Source organism: Microcebus murinus, chromosome 3, assembly GCF_040939455.1.
Source record: "Microcebus murinus isolate Inina chromosome 3, M.murinus_Inina_mat1.0, whole genome shotgun sequence".
NCBI lineage: Eukaryota > Metazoa > Chordata > Mammalia > Primates > Cheirogaleidae > Microcebus > Microcebus murinus.
In genome coordinates, this window is record NC_134106.1 from 50,460,707 (window position 1) to 50,480,298 (window position 19,592).

The 19,592-nt window shown below is 34.4% G+C and overlaps 1 protein-coding gene across 4 annotated transcripts in view; it reads left to right on the forward strand.

Annotated features, from left to right (window-relative positions):
* SANBR (SANT and BTB domain regulator of CSR) overlaps positions 1–18,051 on the forward strand; it is a 59,667-nt gene extending 41,616 nt beyond the window's left edge. For all 4 annotated transcript variants that reach the window (XM_076000810.1, XM_076000809.1, XM_076000812.1 and 1 more), the window contains 6 exons: positions 11,992–12,083; positions 13,061–13,089; positions 13,170–13,243; positions 14,044–14,132; positions 16,754–16,845; positions 17,884–18,051. In XM_076000810.1, the coding sequence (XP_075856925.1) occupies positions 11,992–12,083; positions 13,061–13,089; positions 13,170–13,243; positions 14,044–14,132; positions 16,754–16,845; positions 17,884–17,920 (413 nt within the window). In that variant the 3' untranslated portion in view covers positions 17,921–18,051. The remainder of the gene's footprint in view (positions 1–11,991; positions 12,084–13,060; positions 13,090–13,169; positions 13,244–14,043; positions 14,133–16,753; positions 16,846–17,883) is intronic.
* Positions 18,052–19,592: the final 1,541 nt, after the last annotated feature.

Below are 19,592 nucleotides of genomic sequence, written 5' to 3' on the forward strand. Positions count from 1 at the left end.
AAGTATGATTTTTAAAAAATTGAAAGCTTGATTATTATACAATTATGAAATTGTGTCAAAATTTTTCAACTTATTAGTTCTGAGGAACAGTGGGGTAAATTGATTCAAAGAACCTTTGAAGACTCAGGTATTTATAGGCATTTGAAAAAAGAATATTAAAAGCAGATATCAAGTTAGATACAAAACTAATTAATGTCCTACAGGCAATAAATCCATAACTTCTGGGGTTATCCTTTCCACTAGGCAAATCATTTGCATTTCTATTAAATGCAAAAATCTGCTATTTAATATGCAACTTCATGGCATCTTAGCTGCCATCAATAGTAAATGATAGTCAGACATGGGGACATTCTTTTAGAAAATTATATAATTCTTGGCTGGGCCTGTTAAACAATCCTCCAAGTTTTACACAATTTTTCTCAACATGTTGAATTCCCTAATGGAAAAACTAGTTCTCTAACAATTATTTTTCAGTCTTAATTAGTCAAGGAGAAAGTACTACTATAATGTTTTTTTCCAACAGTTTGAGCTATAATTTACATGTAGTAAAATTCATCCATTTTTAAGTGTACACACCGATGAGTTTTAGCACACAGTTGTATAACCACCACCAAAATTAAGATTTAAAACATCATTGCAAAAAGATCCCTCATGTCCCTTTATACTCAGTTACCTTTCCCCTCTTCTACTGTGAGGCACCCCTTAATCTGTGTTTTGTCATTGTAGTCTCACAAAGAAAAAATTTTGCAAAATTTTGTAATGAATATTTTATAAATAAAGGTATATTTAGCTACAATTTCCCATTTTCCCTATGTATGGTGACTTTTAGGACACACTGTAGTTTACATTTTCTAGGATTTCTTATAAATGGAATGTCTCTACCTTCTTTCACTTAGTATGTTTTTGAGATTCATCCATATTGTTGTATGTATCAGTAGTTTGTTCCTTTTTATTGCAGAGTAGTATTCCATTGTATGGATATAGCATAATTTGCTTATCCATTCACAATTTCATGGACATTTGGGTTTTTTCCAGTTGTTGGCTATTAATGAATAATGCTGCTATGAACTTTTGCATATTAGTCTGTATGGACATATGTTTTCATTTTTCTTGGGTAGATACCTAGAAGTGGAATTTCATATGATAAGTGTATGTTTAACTTTGTAAGAAACTGCCAGAGTGGCCGGGCGTGGTGGCTCACGCCTGTAATCCTAGCACTCTGGGAGGCCGAGGCGGGTGGATCGCTCAAGGTCAGGAGTTCGAAACCAGCCTGAGCGAGACCCCGTCTCTACTAAAAATAGGAAGAAACTAATTGACCAACTAAAAATATATATATACAAAAAATTAGCCGGGCATGGTGGCGCATGCCTGTAGTCCCAGCTACTTGGGAGGCTGAGGCAGTAGGATCGCTTGAGCCCAGGAGATTGAGGTTGCTGTGAGCTAGGCTGACGCCATGGCACTCACTCTAGCCTGAGCAACAAAGTGAGACTCTGTCTCAAAAAAAAAAAAAGAAAGAAAAGAAACTGCCAGAGTGTTTTTGCAAAGTGATCATTTTGTATCTCCACCAATAATGTATGAGAGTTCCAGTTGCTGCACATTCAAATCAATACTTGGAATTATCAGTCTTTTTAATTGTAACCATTCTAGTGGGAGTATAGTGCTAAGCATCTTTTCATGTGCTTATTGGCCATTTGTATATCTTTTTTCGTTACGTTTAAATATTTTGTTTAAATATTTTTTTAAATATTGTTTAAATATTTTGCCCATTTTTTATTGGATCATTTGCTTTATTATTGACTTGTAAGATTTCTTTATACATACTTTAGATATAAGTCCTTTGTCAGTCATATGTTTTGCAAATATTTCCCCCAGTTTATGCCTTGCCGTTTAATTTTCTTAATGGTATCTTTTTTTTTTTTTTTTTTTTTTTTTGAGACAGAGTCTCACTTTGTTGCCCAGGCTAGAGTGAGTGCCATGGCGTCAGCTTAATGGTATCTTTTGAAGAGCAAAAGTCTTTAACTTTGTGAACTCTAATTTTTTAGTTTTTCCTTTTAGGTTTCATGCTTTAATAGCTAAGAAATCTTTGCCTACCCCAAGGTCACAAAGATTTTCTGCTGTATTTTCTTCCAGAAGTTATGACTTTAGCTTTTATATTTAAGTCTATGATCCCATCCAGGTTAATTTTTGCATATTATTTGAGTAAAAGATCAAGATTCCTTTTTTCCCCTAGGCATAGCCAATTGTTCTAGCACTATTTATTGAAAAGACTGTTCTTTCCTAATATATTGGATTACCTTGGCACCTTTGTTAAAAATCAGTTGACCATTTACATATGGGACTGTTTCTGAACTCTTTGTTCTCATCCATTGATTGTTCTATCTGTCTTTACATCAGTATATTAATATCACACTGTCTTAATTTTTGAAGTTTTTAGTGAGTCTTGAAATCTGATGGTATGAGTCCACCATAATTGTTCTCTTGTTTTAAATTATTTTGATCTTTCAAAGTGTTTTGCATTTCTTAAAAATTTTAGTCACTGTGGATATGTCTACACATATCTTCCTGGGATTTTTACTGGGATTATGTTGAACCCATGTATCAATTTGCGGCAAATTCCTTTTCTTTTTTTCTAATGGCAAGTCTTCAAATCTATGAACATGGAATATCTCTCCATTTATTTAAGTCTTCTTTAATGTCCCTCAACAATGTTTTGTAGTTTTAGTGTGTAGGTGTTGAACATCTTATGTTAAATTTATTCCTAAGTGTTTTATGCCATTATAAATGGAATTGTTTTTCCAATTGCTGATTGATGGTAATATTGAAAAACAATTGATCTTTGTATATTGATCTTGTATCCTATAACATTGCTAAATTCACTTATTCTTCATTTATTACATACTATTCCAACTGTCTGCCTTTTATTTCTTTCTCTTTCCTTTTGTGCTGATTAGGACCTGATGTGGAATAGAAGTGGTGAGAACAGACATCCTTGCCTTGTTTGCTTATCCTACAGGAAAAGCATTCAGTCTTTAACCATTAAGTATGTAATGTTAGTTGTTGGTTTCTCATAAAAGCCTTTTCTCAGTTGAGGAAGTTCCTTTCTATTTCTAGTTTGCTGAGTTTTTATAGTGAGTGGGGTGTCGTATTTTGTCAAATGCTTTTTCTCTATCTGTTGAGAATATCATATAGATTTTCTCCTTTATTATATCAATAAATTACATTGATTGAATTTTCATGTGTTACATCAGTATTCTAGTGTAAACTCTACTTGGCCATTAGGTATTATTCTTTTTATATATTACTGTATTTGACTTCATACTGTTTGTTAAGGACTTTTTGTTTGTGTTCTTGAGAGAGATTTGTACTTTTCTTGTAATATCTTTTTCAAGTTTTGATATCAGAGTTATAATGACCTCATAAAGTGAGTTGGGAAGTATTCCTTTCACCACTCTTTTGTGTAGGATTTGTATTCTTTCTCCCTTAATGAATGATAAAAATCAGCAATGAAGCCATCTGGGCCTGGAGGAAAGTTTTAAATTATGAATTCAATTTGTTTAGTTAATATAATGCTATTTTAGTTTCCTATTTCCTTTCAATCTATTTTGATAATTTATATCTTTGAAGGAATTTTATCTAACTTGTCAAATGTAGTGGCATAAAGTTGCTCACCATATAGTCTCATCATCCTTTTCTACCTAAAGGATTCCTAATGATGTCCCTCTTTTGTTCCTGATATTGGTAATTTGTGTCTTATCTCTTTTTTCCTTGATTAATTTGGCTAGAGGTTTATTAATTTTATTGATTTTTCAAAGACTCAGCTTTTGATTTCATTGATTTTTCTCTATAGTTTGTTTTCTGTGTCTTTGATTTTCACTCTTATATTTAGTAATTTCTTTCTTATAATTATTTTGGATAAATTTCCTTTTTTTTTTTAGCTTCTTCAGGTGGAAGCTTAAATCATTGGTTTTTCACCATTATTCTTTCATAGTACAGTAGTCCCCACCCCTTATCCTTAAGAGATACATTACTTTCCAAGACCTCCAGTGGATGCCTGAAACCACAGATGGTACCAAATCTTATAGATTCAGGTTGAGTATCCCTTATTGAAAATGCTTGGGACCAGAAGTGTTTAAGATTTTTTTTTTTTTTTTTGGATTTTGGAATATTTGCATGTACATAATAAGATATCTTGGGGATGGGATCCAAGTCTAAACATGGAAATTCATATATGTTTCATATACACCTTATACATACATATAGTGTAAAGGTAATTTTATACATTATTTTAAATAATCCTATACATGAAACAAAGTTTGCGAACCCTGAACCATAAGAAAGCAAAGATTTCCCTACCTCAGCCACACATTTGGACAATTGGTAGTTGTTTGGCATCACCATCATTTATGACTTTGAATTTGTATGCTAACTTATAAGCAATCATTTTCTTACACTTTTTCACTCATAAGTACTTAACAGTAAAACTGATATACCATTAATACAGAGAAAAAATAATGTGTTCAGGGTAACTAAGCAGCAAAGTGGTATTACCTGAACACTTGTCTGTATCAGCTGTTAAAGAACAGCAACAACAAAAAATGGCAGGCTTTCAGTCTCCACCTATGATGCTGTTTTGACTAAAAGTTACTGCGTGCTGTATTTTTTTTTTAAGTGAGAAGAAACATCAGAAGCAGTTGAGTGACCAGGAGGTGGGTTCTCTAGGAATGAGGAAGCATTCTGCTGGATGGCTTTTTAACATGTTTCCTTCAGAGGCAGATGCCTCCTTAACAATGTTTTTTATCTTAGAAGTCTCTCTTTGAGTTTATATATTGACATGATTTCGTGTTCTGTTATGAAGGATACTGTTCTAGTCATTTGATAAGTCCATCACACATTTTCACTGTGTCATCTATAGGCACTTTTTCTGCAGTGTTAACATCATCTTCATCATCACTATTATTGCAATTACCTTGATTCAGAATCATTTCAGTTGTTTCACCATTAGTGAATGAACAATTGGACCCTAATTGCTGATGTTAAAAACTTTTGATATCAACTTCTTCCAGTTTACTGATGGACTCTGAAGATACAGTCTTTGCGTATGTAAGATCAGACATCATTTTTTCCTCACTTGACATATGGAATCCTTCAGAGTCACCACTTTATTCATCATCATCATCATCATCATCACTGAACATAGTCACAGGCTAGATGTTGTGCCAGCCATGTACAACCATGTCTTTAGTTACTGTGCTCCAAGTGTTGGCAACAGCATATATGGCATCCTTCATTCTAAACTTCTTTTTTTTTTTTTCTTTTATGTAACTTAAACATTTGTATCTTCTAAACTTCTTTTGAAAACTTTCTACAGCCATGCCTCTGTTAAGTGCTGCTAACATGCTTTTCAAGAAAGTGTTTTTATATTTACTCTCCCTTGATCCAAGGATACCTAGGTCACATGGCCAAGTAAATGAAGTCACATTCAGGGGAAAGTACATGGCATAAACATTTTTGATAAGAATATCAGCTGGAAGATGAGCACAACAGTTTGCAAAGAATAACAAAATCTTGTAGTCCAGCTTCCCTGCAGGGAGCACCAGCCACTAGTACAAATGTTTGTGAAACTAATTTCCTTGGTCATCCATTTCTTTTTGTTAGCATAATAGTGGACTGGTAAGGAATTCACTCCTCAGAAACAGTAAGGATGCAAGTTTTTGCATGTCACAGCAAGTTTACACTTATATATGCCCGCTGCATCAGCACATCCTACCCAGCAGCACAGTCATTCTGTCCTTGGCATTCTTAGTTCATATAGGGGCCATCTCATCAGCTGTAGCCAGTGTCTTTCTGGGACAATAACACCAAAACAGTGTTGTTTTATCAGCGTTATAGACTTGTTCTGGTGGCAGATTTTCTTCAGGAATAACCTTGGCAAATTTGTCAATGAATTTCTTTGCTGCCTCGTGATCAGCAGATGCCTTATCACCACAAATCTTTAAAAAGTTAATGCCCACCACATGTACTCCCCAGCAAATTGGTATTAACGGATCAACACCTAAGTGGACATATAGGAGTAACATTTATCGGGTGTTGGGAGGGTGGGAAGGGGGAGGAGGGGATGGGTGTATACAACTACGACGAGTAAGATGTGCAACGTTTGGGGGATGGACATGCTTGAAGCTCTTACTTGAGGGGGGAGGGGAGCATGAGCAATATAAGTAACCTTAACACTTGTACCCCCATAATACGCTAAAATAAAAAAATATAGAATAATAATAATAAATGGCACACACATACACACACAAAAAAGTTAATGTCATGTCTTTTCTTAAAATCCTGTTGAATATACACAGTTCCCTTCAATTTTCAGTTCATTGTGATCTTTGCTTGTTTCATGGTCAACATGCCATTAAGTGGCATTTATTCACTGTGACACTGACAGATTCACTCTTCCAATACACAATCAGGATCTTCATTTTTAGCTTTATGCAATGTTTTTCTATGTTTTATTAACTTCTTTTCATCACTTTTCAGCACAGAACTTCAATACCTTATCCTTCTGTTTCTTCAGGTGATCATCCCCACACCATACTCTTCTGTAAGATGTTTCACACTTACACTGCTGTCCACTTTCTACAACAGCTCAACTTTCTGTGCTATAGATAAACATAAATGCTTCCTCTTTTTCTCATCTCTGTTACCAAGAGGAGTATCTATAGACCTTTTTGACATTTTTAACAATATCTTTACAACACAGAGCAGAAAATAAGCAAAAAAACTCAGTGAGTAATGCACATAGGTCTTGGCCCAATGTGAGGCATCAGAGAAACTGCCGTTGGCATGTACAGCCTGCACACTTGCCATTTTATCACTTGTCATGGGTGTATTACAGAGGGGAATCTGGGTGTGTTCAGAAAAGGTATATCAAAGCTGAGGGAGGTTGAGAGGGTCTTTTTTCCCTTGGGGCTACTGAATAACTATGTTGTGTACCTGCATTTTGACTGTGACCTATCGCATGAAGCCAAATGTGGAATTTTCTATTTGTGTCATCATGTCGGTGTTCAAAATGTTTTGGATTTTGGAGCATTCTAGCTTTCAGATCTTTGGATTAGGGATGTTCAACATGTAGCATGTTTTTTCCTATACATACATATTTGATAAAGTTTAATTCATAAATAGGTACAGTAAGAGATTAACAACAATAACTAATAGTAAAATAGAACTATTATAACAATATATTGTAATAAAAATTATGTGAGTGTAGTTTCTCTCAAAATATCTTAATATTTTTGGACTATAGTTTATTACATTACCACAGGTAAATGAAACTATGGAATGCAGATAAAAGGGAACTATAAGCATTTAAAGCTTTAAGTTTACTCTAAGCACAACTTAAGTACTTTCCACAGATTTTGATATATCTTTTCATTTGTATTTAATATAAAATGTTTTCTAATTTCCTTTATGATTTTTTTCTTTGACCTATGTGTTGTTTAGAAGGGTGTTAATTTCCAAATATTTGCAGATTTTCCAGATACTTTTCAGTTATAACTTAATTTCTAACTTAATTTTCTAACTTAATTTCATTGTGGTCAGAAAGCATACTGTATGTGGTTTCATCCTTTGAATTTTATTGAGATATGTACCAGATGTGCACAAAAAGAATGTGAATTCTGCTGTTGGTGTTGGAATAGTCTAAATGTCAGTGAGGTCAGGTTTTGTTTGGTTGTCCAGTACAAGTCTTTTATAATCGTGTTCATTTTCTCACTACTTGTTATATCAATTAGTAAGAAAGGAGGGTTGAAATCTCCAGCTATAAGTGATAATTTGTGTATTTTTCATTTCAGGTTCATCAATTTTTGCCTTGTATATTTTAGCACTTTGTAATTAGGCACATCTACATTTATAGTGTATTGACTCTTATCATTAAGATGTATCCCTCTTTGTAGTAAAAGTGTTTATCTTGAAGTCTACTTTGTCTAATATTAAGATAGTCATTTTAGATTCATTTTATTTACTGTTTGAATGGCATATCTTTTTCTATCCTTTTATTTTCAGTCCTTTTGTGTTTTATGAAAGGTGGATATCTTGTAAATAGCATGCTGTTGGGGGTTGCTTTTTATCCAGTTTCACAATCTCAGCCTTTGATTATAGCATTTTTTCCATTTATACTTAATGTATTTGTTGATAAGGTTATGTTCTGCCATTTTGGTATTTGTTTTCTATTTGTCTCAAATATTACTGTTTCCCTGTTTCTTCTTTCCTACTTTTTTTGTGCTAAGAAAATAAGTTTAGTATATCATTTTAACTATTTTATTGCCTTTTGATTATATTCCTTTGCATTTGGTTGTTCTAAGGTTTATAATATGCATCTTTAACCTATTACAATCTACTTAAAGCTAAATAGTATAAAGTAATATGAATTACTTCAGGTAAAATATAAGAACTTTGAAATAATATAGTTCTATTTGCCTGCTCTCCTTTTCTGATATTATTGTGATATATGTGTTATAGCGATATACATTATAAACCCAACAGTGTTAAGATTCTTGCTTTAAATATTTGTATGTCACTTAAAGAACATATGAGAACAAAAGAAAAAGATATACATTTAATCTTTTATATTGACCCACATATTTATCATTTTTCCTGTATATCTGAGTTATCATCTGCTGTCCTTTTCTTTTATTTTGTATGACTTTCTTCATTATTTCCCATAGTGGTCTACTATGGTCTTCTCTCATTTTTATTTATCTGAAAAGTCTTTATTTCAGTTTTGTTTTTGAAATACAGTTTTGCTCAATTTGGAATTTTTGTTTAATAATTATTTTTTCTTTTAGCACTTTGAATGTGTCATTCCAATGTTTTCTGGCCCCCATTGTTTCTGACAAGAAGTCAGCCTCAGGCCGGGCATGGTGGCTCATACCTGTAATACAAGTACTTTGGGAGGCCAAGGCAGGAGGATCGTTTGAGGTCAGGAGTTTGAAACCAGCCTGAGCAAGAGCAAGGCTTTGTCTCTACAAAAAATAGAAAAATTAGCCAAGCATGGTGGTGATCACCTGTAGTCCCAGCTATTCAGGAAGCTGAGGCAGGAGGATTGCTTGAGCCGATGAGTTTGAGGTTGTAGTGAGCTGTGATGAGGCCACTATACTCTAGCCTGGGCAACAGAGCAAGACCTGTCTCCAAAAAAAAAAAGGAAGTTAGCCTCAATCATATTATTGTCCCCCTGTATGTAATATATCCTTTTTATCTTGCTGCTTTAGAGATTTTCTTTTTATCTTTGTCTTCTAGAAGCTTGACTGTGTTGTGCCTAGATGTGGTTTTCTTTTTGTTTATCATACTTAGTATTTGTTGAGCTTCTTGGATCTGTAAATTGATTTTTTTCACAAAATTTTGGGAATTTACAGCCATTATTTCTTTAAATATTTTTTCTCTCACTCGCCTTCTGGAACTTCAGTTACACATGTGTTAAACCTTTTGATACTGTCAAAGAGGTCTTGATATTTTGGGTTTTTTTAATCTTTTCTTTGTTCTTTGGATTGGATAATTTCTGATGCCCTGTCTTCAGATTCACTGATTCTTTCTTCCTTTTCAGATTTTCTCTTGAACCTATATAGTAAATATTTTTCGTTTTAATCATTGTGCTTTTCAGCTCTAGAATTTCCATTTGGTTCTTCTTTTATAGTTTCCATTTCTCTGTTGAGATTCCCTATGTGTTCACTTAAAAATACCATTTTTTCCTTTAAACATATTTATTATGCTTGTTTGGAAGTCATTGTGTGCTAAATCCAACATGCAGGCCCATTTAGGATTACTTTCTGCTGACTACTTTTCTTAGTAGGTCATACTTTTCAGTTTCTTTGTTGCCCAGGCTAGAGTGAGTGCCGTGGCGTCAGCCTAGCTTACAGCAACCTCAAATTCCTGGGCTCAAGCAATCCTACTGCCTCAGCCTCCCAAGTAGCTGGGACTACAGGCATGTGCCACCATGCCCGGCTGATTGTTTCTATATATTAGTTGACCAGTTAATTTCTTTCTATTTATAGTAGAGACGGGGTCTCGCTCTTGCTCAGGCTGGTTTCGAACTCCTGACCTCGATCAATCCGCCTGCCTCGGCCTCCCAGAGTGCTAGGATTACAGGTGTGAGCCATCGCGCCTGGCCAACTTTTCGGTTTCTTAATCTTGTAACTTTTAGTTGAAAACTGGACATTATAGGTTATCCTTGTGCACCTCTGAAATCTTTCTGTGTCCTGAGGATTATTAGATTTTTTTGTTTTAGTAGGCAGTTAACTTTCCTGGGTCAAAACTGCAAAATCTGCCCTTTCTGTGATGTGCTATGGATAATGTTTCCGCACAGGTATTTCTGACTACTAACTGCTGTTGCTTTAACCTGCCCTCAGGAGTCACACCTGCCTGTGTAGTATAGGGGTCAGCCAAAGATTTGGACAGAATTTGCATTCAGATATTGGAGCTTACCTATTTGCTGATTCCCTTGCTTTACAGGTTTCCCTTGGATTTCTGGGTGTGTTTCCAGTCCCAAGTCTGTCCTCTGACACCTTAAGCCAGTAAAGCTTGTGCTGTCTAAAGCTCAAGCTATGTGCAGTTTGGGGAAAGAATTCAATCAAAGCCATAAGAAAGTCCCAAATCTCACCCATAATAGTTTTGTCTTGCAAGGGTAGACATCCCACCCTAATTTTTGCCTACCTTTTAGCTGGGCTTCCTAGGGTGACCCATATACTTGCATAGTTTAACACTCAGCTGGAAATTTGGGTGGAATTTATACTCACATTTTAGATTTCAGGCCTTCTGTGGCTTTCTTACTTCCAAAATTTCCCATTTATATCTCTAGCTTCTCTATTGCTTTGAACTCTGTCATCTCTCCCTGGGGTGAGATTCTCCTCCCTGAGACAGGGAGATTAGGAAGTGCCTTCAGGCAAGAAAGCCACAAACGCATAGTTCTTACCTCATGTATCTTTCACTTATAAACACTCAACTTGCCACCTACCTTTGATTATTTGCCAGTACCATCAGATAATTGTTTTTATAATTGTTTTCTTTGGAAGGAATTTTCCAGCCCCTTTATATTGCCATTATCAGACATCCTGCTCTATCATGCCTTTTAGCAATTTTATAACACTTGGTAATCTCCCAGTTTTAACAGAGACACGCGTCAGGGGTTTAGGTCATGCCAGCAGGCAAATAAATCTCTCTAGATTACTATGTTGTGTTTTTATTACAGTATCTTCAAGGTTATAGTCTATGTAGCATGTTTTACAGGTTTTCCATTTATGATAGTGATATAAAGTTTCCCTTTTAAATGATATTGCAAAAATTGTGAAGTTGCTATGCAAATAATTGCTTAGGAAAGTTATCTAGGATATTATTCTGACCCTTATATGTTGTTTTTAGAGAAATACCTCTTTCTCCTTCTTTTCTGCCCCTCTCCTTTCTCCACCACACTGTCAGACAAAATAGATTAAGAATATTGACTCCAAGAATGCCCTAGGCCAGAATATAATTTGTCCCAAATTTACTTTTTTCCAAGATCATTACTATCCTACCTCCTACCCGAGCAAAAGACATTTTATAGATTTTTTGTGACTTTTTCTCTCTCCCATTTTCAAATTGTGTTTTTCTAAGTTATAGTTATTTTTAAACAAAAATTTTGGAATCAGATTACTCCACTGTAGAAACAGAATCAGAGAAATAAATATGTAGTTGTTCTCATCATTTTTCAATATTTCATTTCATTGAGACTTTGAATTCATTGCCCTCACTTTTCCGCCAAAGATTTTCACCAAGCAGAAAGTAGTTAAAATGAACCTCTGTAAAGCAATTTTAGCTTTACTTCACCATATATTTCCTTTTTATCCAGAAGTAATTTGCTATTTTTTTACAACAATTTTTTTAAAAAATTACTTTTATTGTCTAGAAGTAGCAAGTATATTGGAGAGGAATATGATACGTAAGCTTTTAACATTGACCTTACATTATCAGGGAAAAAGGAGAAGCCAAAGAAGTTCACTAAACAGCCAAAAAAGCAGATGTCTTCACCCTGTGCTCAGAAGAAAGAAAAGGCATTGGAGAAGGTAACTCTAAATTGTCTATTATTATTCTAAAGTTCATATGGAAAAATAAGGAAGTGAGTATAGCCAGGAAAAATCCAAAAGAAAAGAGTAATGAATACATAGTGGAATGCCAGCAGTGTAAAAACGAGAAGTTCTTTATAGACTGAGATTAAAGATCTCCAAGATATATTGATAAATTAGAAGAGGAACGTGCAGAACAGTATACAGTGGCATAATACAGTACCCTTTGTGTGAAATAGATGGGGGGGAATATATATATGAGCTTCCTTGTATATACATAAATTATCTCTGGAAGGCTACATAAGAAATTGGTAAGATTGGTTACCTCTAAAGAAGGGAACTGAATGTGTGGGGGACAGAGGTGAGGGGCTTTTTATTATATGTGCTATTTATACCTTTTGAATTTTGAACCAATATTACTTATTCAAAAAATAGACTTTTAAATTAAAAATAAATTATATTTTATGACCGTTTAAAATAATTCTTATTTCCCTATGCCTTTGAAATAAGAGCTAAAAAGCCAGGTAGCAATAAAAAGATAATAATAACCACAGTTGGCTAAAAAAGAAACCATGAATTTCAAAAATGCATGGAAGGTTGGGGCTAAGATAAGATCCACACAGTTAAATTGACAGGTTATACGTTCATCTTCTTGTTAAGTACCATAGGGTTCATTCTAAAAGGTTGTATAAGCTGAGGCTTCAAGGTGGGCGAATAAAGCTGAGTTTAAATTCTAGGTCTGTACCTCTTCAGAGAAGTTTCTGAACCTCTCTGAACTTGTTTTATTAATATTATGGAGATGATAATAATAGTGCCTGTCTTACATGGTTGTTGCAAGGTTTAAATGAAATAGCACTTGTAATGCTCTTGATACAGTGTCTTGCACTTAATATATGTGAACTCTTTTTGTTATTAACTATAACACTAATCAGTAAATATGTTCTAACTGGGCCTCAATGTTGTCTACTCTTTTTTAGTCAGCTTCTAGAGATGTGTCTCCTTTCGTGTGAGTATTGCGTCTTAATCCAATTGGATGTCCACTCTTAAAGCAGCATCAATGCTGATTTTGTTCAATTTTTTCAATAGTGTGAGTATGCAGAAGAATAAGTGGGATGCTACGAGATCCTTGAGATTCAACCAGGATGCACAAAGAGAAGATGGTAAATTTTATTATTGGGGTAATATACACATTGGATATAAACAACAGTGATTGGAATAGCTTTGATTTTATGAAGTATGCTGAATATCTTTAAAGGTTCCAGCTAAAATAAGGCCCCACATTTGCACATTCTCTTAGGCAATAACCAGAGTTTCACCACTAGACAATCCCAGTGAATCATGTTTTATATGCATCTGTGGTTTTGAGATCTCTCAGATCAACTTTTTCCTGTCATTTTCACTGTAAAAGTGACTGAATATGTTTTAGGATGTTTTATAGTGATCTAAAAAGCAGGACAATTATCCATGTACAAGTCATTTTGCTACTTGCTACCTTAAATTCTTCACAGATATATAAATGTATGTGTCTGTAAAATATTATCAAAAGATATTTTCAGCCAGGCAAAGTGGTTCATACCTGTAATCCTAGCACTCTGGGAGGCTGAGGCGGGAGGATCGCTCAAGGTCAGGAATTTGAAACCAGCCTGAGCAAGAGTGAGACCCCGTCTCTCCTAAAAATAGAAAGAAATTAATCGGACAACTAAAAATATATAGAAAAAAAATTAGCCAGGCATGGTGGTGCATGCCTGTAGGAGGCTGAGGCAGAAGAATTGCTTGAGCCCAGGAGTTTGAGGTTGCTGTGAGCTAGGCTGACACCACGACACTCTAGCTGGGGCAACAGAGTGAGACTCTGTCTCAAAAAAAAGATATTGTCATACCCTTGGTGATTACAAACTTTTTTAAGGAAAAAAGTTTTAAATCATCCTCATGAAAAGTAAAGTTTATTATTTTTTACCTTCAGATCAGCGGCGAATGTCTGAAATTACAGGGCACCTAATAAAAATGAGATTGGGTGATCTGGACAGAGTCAAATCAAAGGAAGCAAAAGAAGTAAGAATTTCATACTATTAATAGTATACTGTACTTGCATAAGACATACCTTCCTACTTTTATTTTCATCAAGGAGTATAAAGATATTTTAGGCAGAATTTTAAAAGAATAATTTAGATATTTGTATATTCTATACCAATTAGCCAGTTCATTCACAAAAGTTTTCCACCACCTTTTATTATCCATGGTCCATGGGTTCTCTATAAAACATGTAAAAAGGTATATCATTGCTGAAAGTGTGATATCACACCAAGAGTAGGTTAAGTGTACATTGTTGATGAAATGCTAATTTCTGAAAGTACTGATTTTGATCAACTCTGCATGTGGTACTTAGATGTCATCTTTATGATAAGATGTTACGCTGCAAATGATGACTTAGAAGCACCTATATTCTTACTAGAATTACATATTAGTCATATATAACATTATATATTGTTAGTATTGGTATTATGTATGTATCATAACTCTTGCCCTAATTCTTTTATTTAAAAATTACTTCCTTATAATACTTCTAAAAGGAAACATAGGAGAAAATGCTTGTGACCTTAAACTAGGCAACTATTGTAGCAAATCTTAGCTATAATACCAAAAGCATTGTCCATAAATGAAAAAAATGGGAAAACTGGTAGCTCAGGCCTGTAATCCTAGCACTCTGGGAGGCCAAGGTGGGAAGATCGCTCAAGGTCAGGAGTTTGAAACCAGCCAGAGCAAGAGCGAGACCCCGTCTCTACTAAAAATAGAAAGAAATTAATTGGCCAACTAAAATACATATAGAAAAAATTAGCCGGGCATGGTGGCACATGCCTGTAATCCTAGCTACTCGGTAGGCTGAGGCAGAAGGATCACACAAGCCCAGGAGTTTGAGGTTGCTGCGAGCTGGGCTGACGCCACGGCACTCTAGCCTGGGCAACAGAATGAGACTCTGTCTCAAAAAAAAACCCACTATTAAGAGAATGAAAAGACAAGCCATAAACTATGAGAAAATTATGTGTAAAACACTGACATAAAAAGGGATGTGTATCCAGAATATATAAAGAACTCTCAAAACTTAATAATAAAATTAAAAACCCAGTAAAAATAAATGAACAAAAAATTAACCAGATACCATGAAAGAAGGGATTCAGATGACAAATAAGCACACAAAAAGGTGCAACATTAGGGAAATGTAAATTAAAACCTCATACCACCATATACAACTAGAATGTCTACAATTAAAAAAAAACAAGCAGGTACTGTGGCTCATACCTGTAATCCTAGCACTTTGGGAGGCCAAGGAGGGAAGATTGCTTGAACCCAGGAGTTCAAGACCAGCCTGGGCAACAAGATCCCGTCTCTAAAAAAAAATAGAAAAATTAGTCCACTGAGATGGCATGCCCTGGTAGTCCCAGCTATTCAGAAGGCTGAGGCAGGAGGATTACTTGAGCCCAGGAGTTCAAGGCTGCAGTGAGCTATAATGATGCCAGTACACTCTACACTGAGCACTGAGCAAAAGAGTAATATCTTGTCTCAAAAAAAAAAAAAAAAAAAAAAAAAACCCACAAAAAACTAAGTGTTGATAAGGATAAGGAGCAACTGGAGCTCTCATAGATAGCTAGTAGGATTACTAAAAAGAATGGCCACTTTGGTAAATAGTTTGGCAGTTTTTTATTAACATTCACCATACAAATCAATTTACACATTTTTATGGTGGCTATATTCATAATAGTTAAAAACTAGAAACACCCCAAATGGTGTCCTTTACCTGGTTACTGGAAAAACCAATTGTATGTATAACAGAGAACAAACTCCTGATTTATCTATGCATCAACATGGATTAATCTCTTATACATTACGTTAAGTGAAAGAAGCCAGATTCAAATGGCTATGTACTGTATGATTCCATTTCTATAATGTTCTGGAAAATCTAAAACTATAGGGACAGAAAACAGACCAGTGGTTGCCAGGAATTGTTGGTGATAGGTGGATTGACTTTAAATGGGCACAAAGAAATTTTCTTGGGGGTGATACACCTATGTCTTCGTTGTGACAGTGGTTACACAGCTGTATGCATTTGTTAAAATCCAGAGCTATAGGCCGGGCGCGGTGGCTCACGCCTGTAATCCTAGCTCTCTGGGAGGCCGAGGCGGGCGGATTGCTCAAGGTCAGGAGTTCAAAACCAGCCTGAGCAAGAGCAAGACCCCGTCTCTACTATAAATAGAAAGAAATTAATTGGCCAACTAATATATATATATATATATATATATATGTATATATATATATATATATATATATATATAAATTAGCCGGGCATAGTGGCGCATGCCTGTAGTCCCAGCTACTCAGGAGGCTGAGACAGAAGGATCGCTCGAGCCCAGGAGTTTGAGGTTGCTGTGAGCTAGGCTGACGCCACGGCACTCACTCTAGCCTGGGCAACAAAGCGAGACTCTGTCTCAAAAAAAAAAAAAAAAATCCAGAGCTATACACTAAAATTGTGAATTTTACTGTATATAAATGATACCTCAAAAAGGCTGGATTTTAAAAATCAAAATAAAATTACTTCTAAATTATAAAGTAATCTCATTTTAATAAAGCAGTCCCTCTATTGACTCTGTGAAGATAACTTAATTCTCTTTATTCTGCAGTTCGCAGGAGGCATTTATTCCCGACTTGAAGCACAAATCAAGGCCTCGGTGCCAGTTAGTGCACGGCAAAGCAGCTCAGAGAAAAACACAAGGTAAATCAGCATAAAATAAATCAGAATGCCACTGGCTTTGAAGTGAATTTTTTTTTTAAGATAACTCATATGAACACTAGAAGCACATAATTTGAGTTTGGTTTTATGTTTTGTTTCAAGGATTAGATTATCAAAGCATTAATCAGAACCAGATTTTAACTTAAAAGTTAAAATTTAAAAAGGGCTGGGTGTGGTGGCTCACACCTGTAATCCCAGCACTTTGGGAGGTGGAGGCAGGAGGATCACTTGAATCCAGGAGTTCAAGACCAGCCTGGACAACATAGTGAGACCTTGTCTCTACAAAAAAAAATTAAAAAATAAAAAGGTCATGAAGACAAAATCTAATGAACGAATAGGTGTTCTTTTTTTTAAGTTTTCTGTTTATTGAGCCAGCTTCATTCTGACCTATCTCCTGATAAAAATGTGTAGTGCTACTGTGAGTTAATGGCATTTTTGTACTGTTTGTAGATTATATGTTGTTACTTTATATAAATCACTGAAGTATTTACCATTCCTTATTTTATTATTTTCTTTCTCTTAATAAAATCTAGCTGGTGAGTCTTGTGCCATTTTATATCACAAATTTTGTTAGAAATCAGCTACTAAGATTTGAACATTAATATTACAGATCGTAAAGCTTTATATGTAATTCTGAAATCCAGAAGGCTCAGAAAGCAAAAACATTTCTTTTATACATTTATAGCAATTCAAACTTGAACTGAGCTGCCATGATGATACTCATAGTTTTAATTTATCCCAGTTAATGTACATGTTCATTTGGTGAAGATTAATATGCTTGATTATGGAGCACTGTCCCAGATTTATAATATACAACCATATTATTTCTCAAAAATTAAAAAAAAATCTAAATTCCAAAATACATCTACATCTCACTCCAAGGGTTTTAGAAAATGGATTTGAGAGCTACGTAAAGATTCATAAGCTTTGATATTGCCAAGCAAACATAATCTAAAGCAGTGGAAACTTCTTTTTGTTTTAGAAGCAACTCTGACCTTCTTTTCTGTTTGAAAAATCTAGGTCTAAAAGTCGTTTTGGTCAAGGACGTCCTGCATAAAGCACCTTTAAATAAAACTAAAAAGACAGAAGGCACACTCCTGGATATCTGAAATCACTCACTTCTTGAAGATCTTCAGAACGATGACTTTTAAAAGTTTTAATATTTTAAGTTATTGATTATTCTTGCAAGCCACATAAATCATAGTGCTAAGAGAAATATATAGTTAGGTTTTATGAAAATCTAATTGTAAATATGAAACTTCTTAAATCTAATTTTCTTTTAGTTATGATTCTAGGCTATGTAAAAAACAATTATTTACAAATTTGCATAGTTAAGACTCCCAATATTTGTTTTCCTTTTTTATTGGAAAAAGAAGAGGCTTAAACTGTCAAGTAATTAAGTTTTTTTAAAGACCTCAAAAATTTAGAGGAAGACAAATGGTAGTGTTATCCTGCATGTGCAGTGATCGGGGTAGGATGTTGTTTGGATTGTAAGTGTTGGGGTAGCATTGAAAACTACGGTTTGTATGATGAAATTTCCAATGATGCTAATTTTAAGTTTGCATGAATATTAAGGAGTGACAGATCTCAAGACTGCATTAAATAAAGTTTCAAGGTGAGGTATTTCAATACTGTGTTGGGCAGAAGGGTTAATTTTTTTCAGCATTATTCCATGGAAAGTACAATGTTAATCCAACTGTTTTTTCTTTCTGTTTTTAATGCTTATCTTTTGGTCATCTGAGCTGGAGTTATTATTACCTCTTTTCTCTGTGAAACTAGTGCCATTCTGAATTTGTTAAAATAACCATTGATAGTTTTAGGAGAGTGAATCATTTCAGCTGTATGAGACACCCACTGTACAGTTCTCAGGGCTCTAAGACCTAACCATATTTCTATAGCCATTCAAATAGCCCCTTTAAACAGTTAAAATTGCTAGTTACTTTAGAGATGTCTAAGAAATTTCCAAATAGATTAGAGGGGTGAAAATTACATATATTCAAGAAAAATCAAAATAAAATTCTATTTTATAGATCATGTTTGAATTTTCTAACCAGGCAGAAAGAATGCTCAGGGAAAATTTGTTCTAAATCACAAGCATATAATAATTTATGTGTTTGGAAATTATTTATATGTAGGTCTCTGAAAAACTTTGATGCACTGTGTCTGTTTTTTAGTCTTCATTTACCTATAATTGAAATTCATTCAAATTACTCGGAGAACAGACTTTGATAATTTGTGACAAAGCAGCAATTTCTATGGAAATGTTGAAGTGTTACATTCAGTTTACACATATAGAAATCATTATTTTTAGTGAGTGTTTTAGTTGATAAATTAAGCTAGATTTTATTTGATGTTAATGTATAGTTTTGCCCAGGTTTTTGAACTTCTGTTTAGAAATTTTGTTTCACTTTATATTTGTTTTGATTGTTTGATAGATTATATATAAATAGATTATACGTTTTTATTTTCAAAAGAAAATGTTTTGTAGTATATTATACATAAGCCCTGTTAAATACCAGGGTCTTGTTAGAGTTTACTATATTCTCTGATAAAAGGATTAGGGTTTGTACATGTAAATGGTGCTGTGATGACACTACAAGAGGAAAATGTGCCCTTTTGATTTTTAACTTGGTAAAAAGGCAAATTGCTTCTCCCCTGGGGGGACTATACCACTGAATTGATTTTTACAAACTAGAATTTATCAGAATTTGATTGTCTTCAGAATTTGG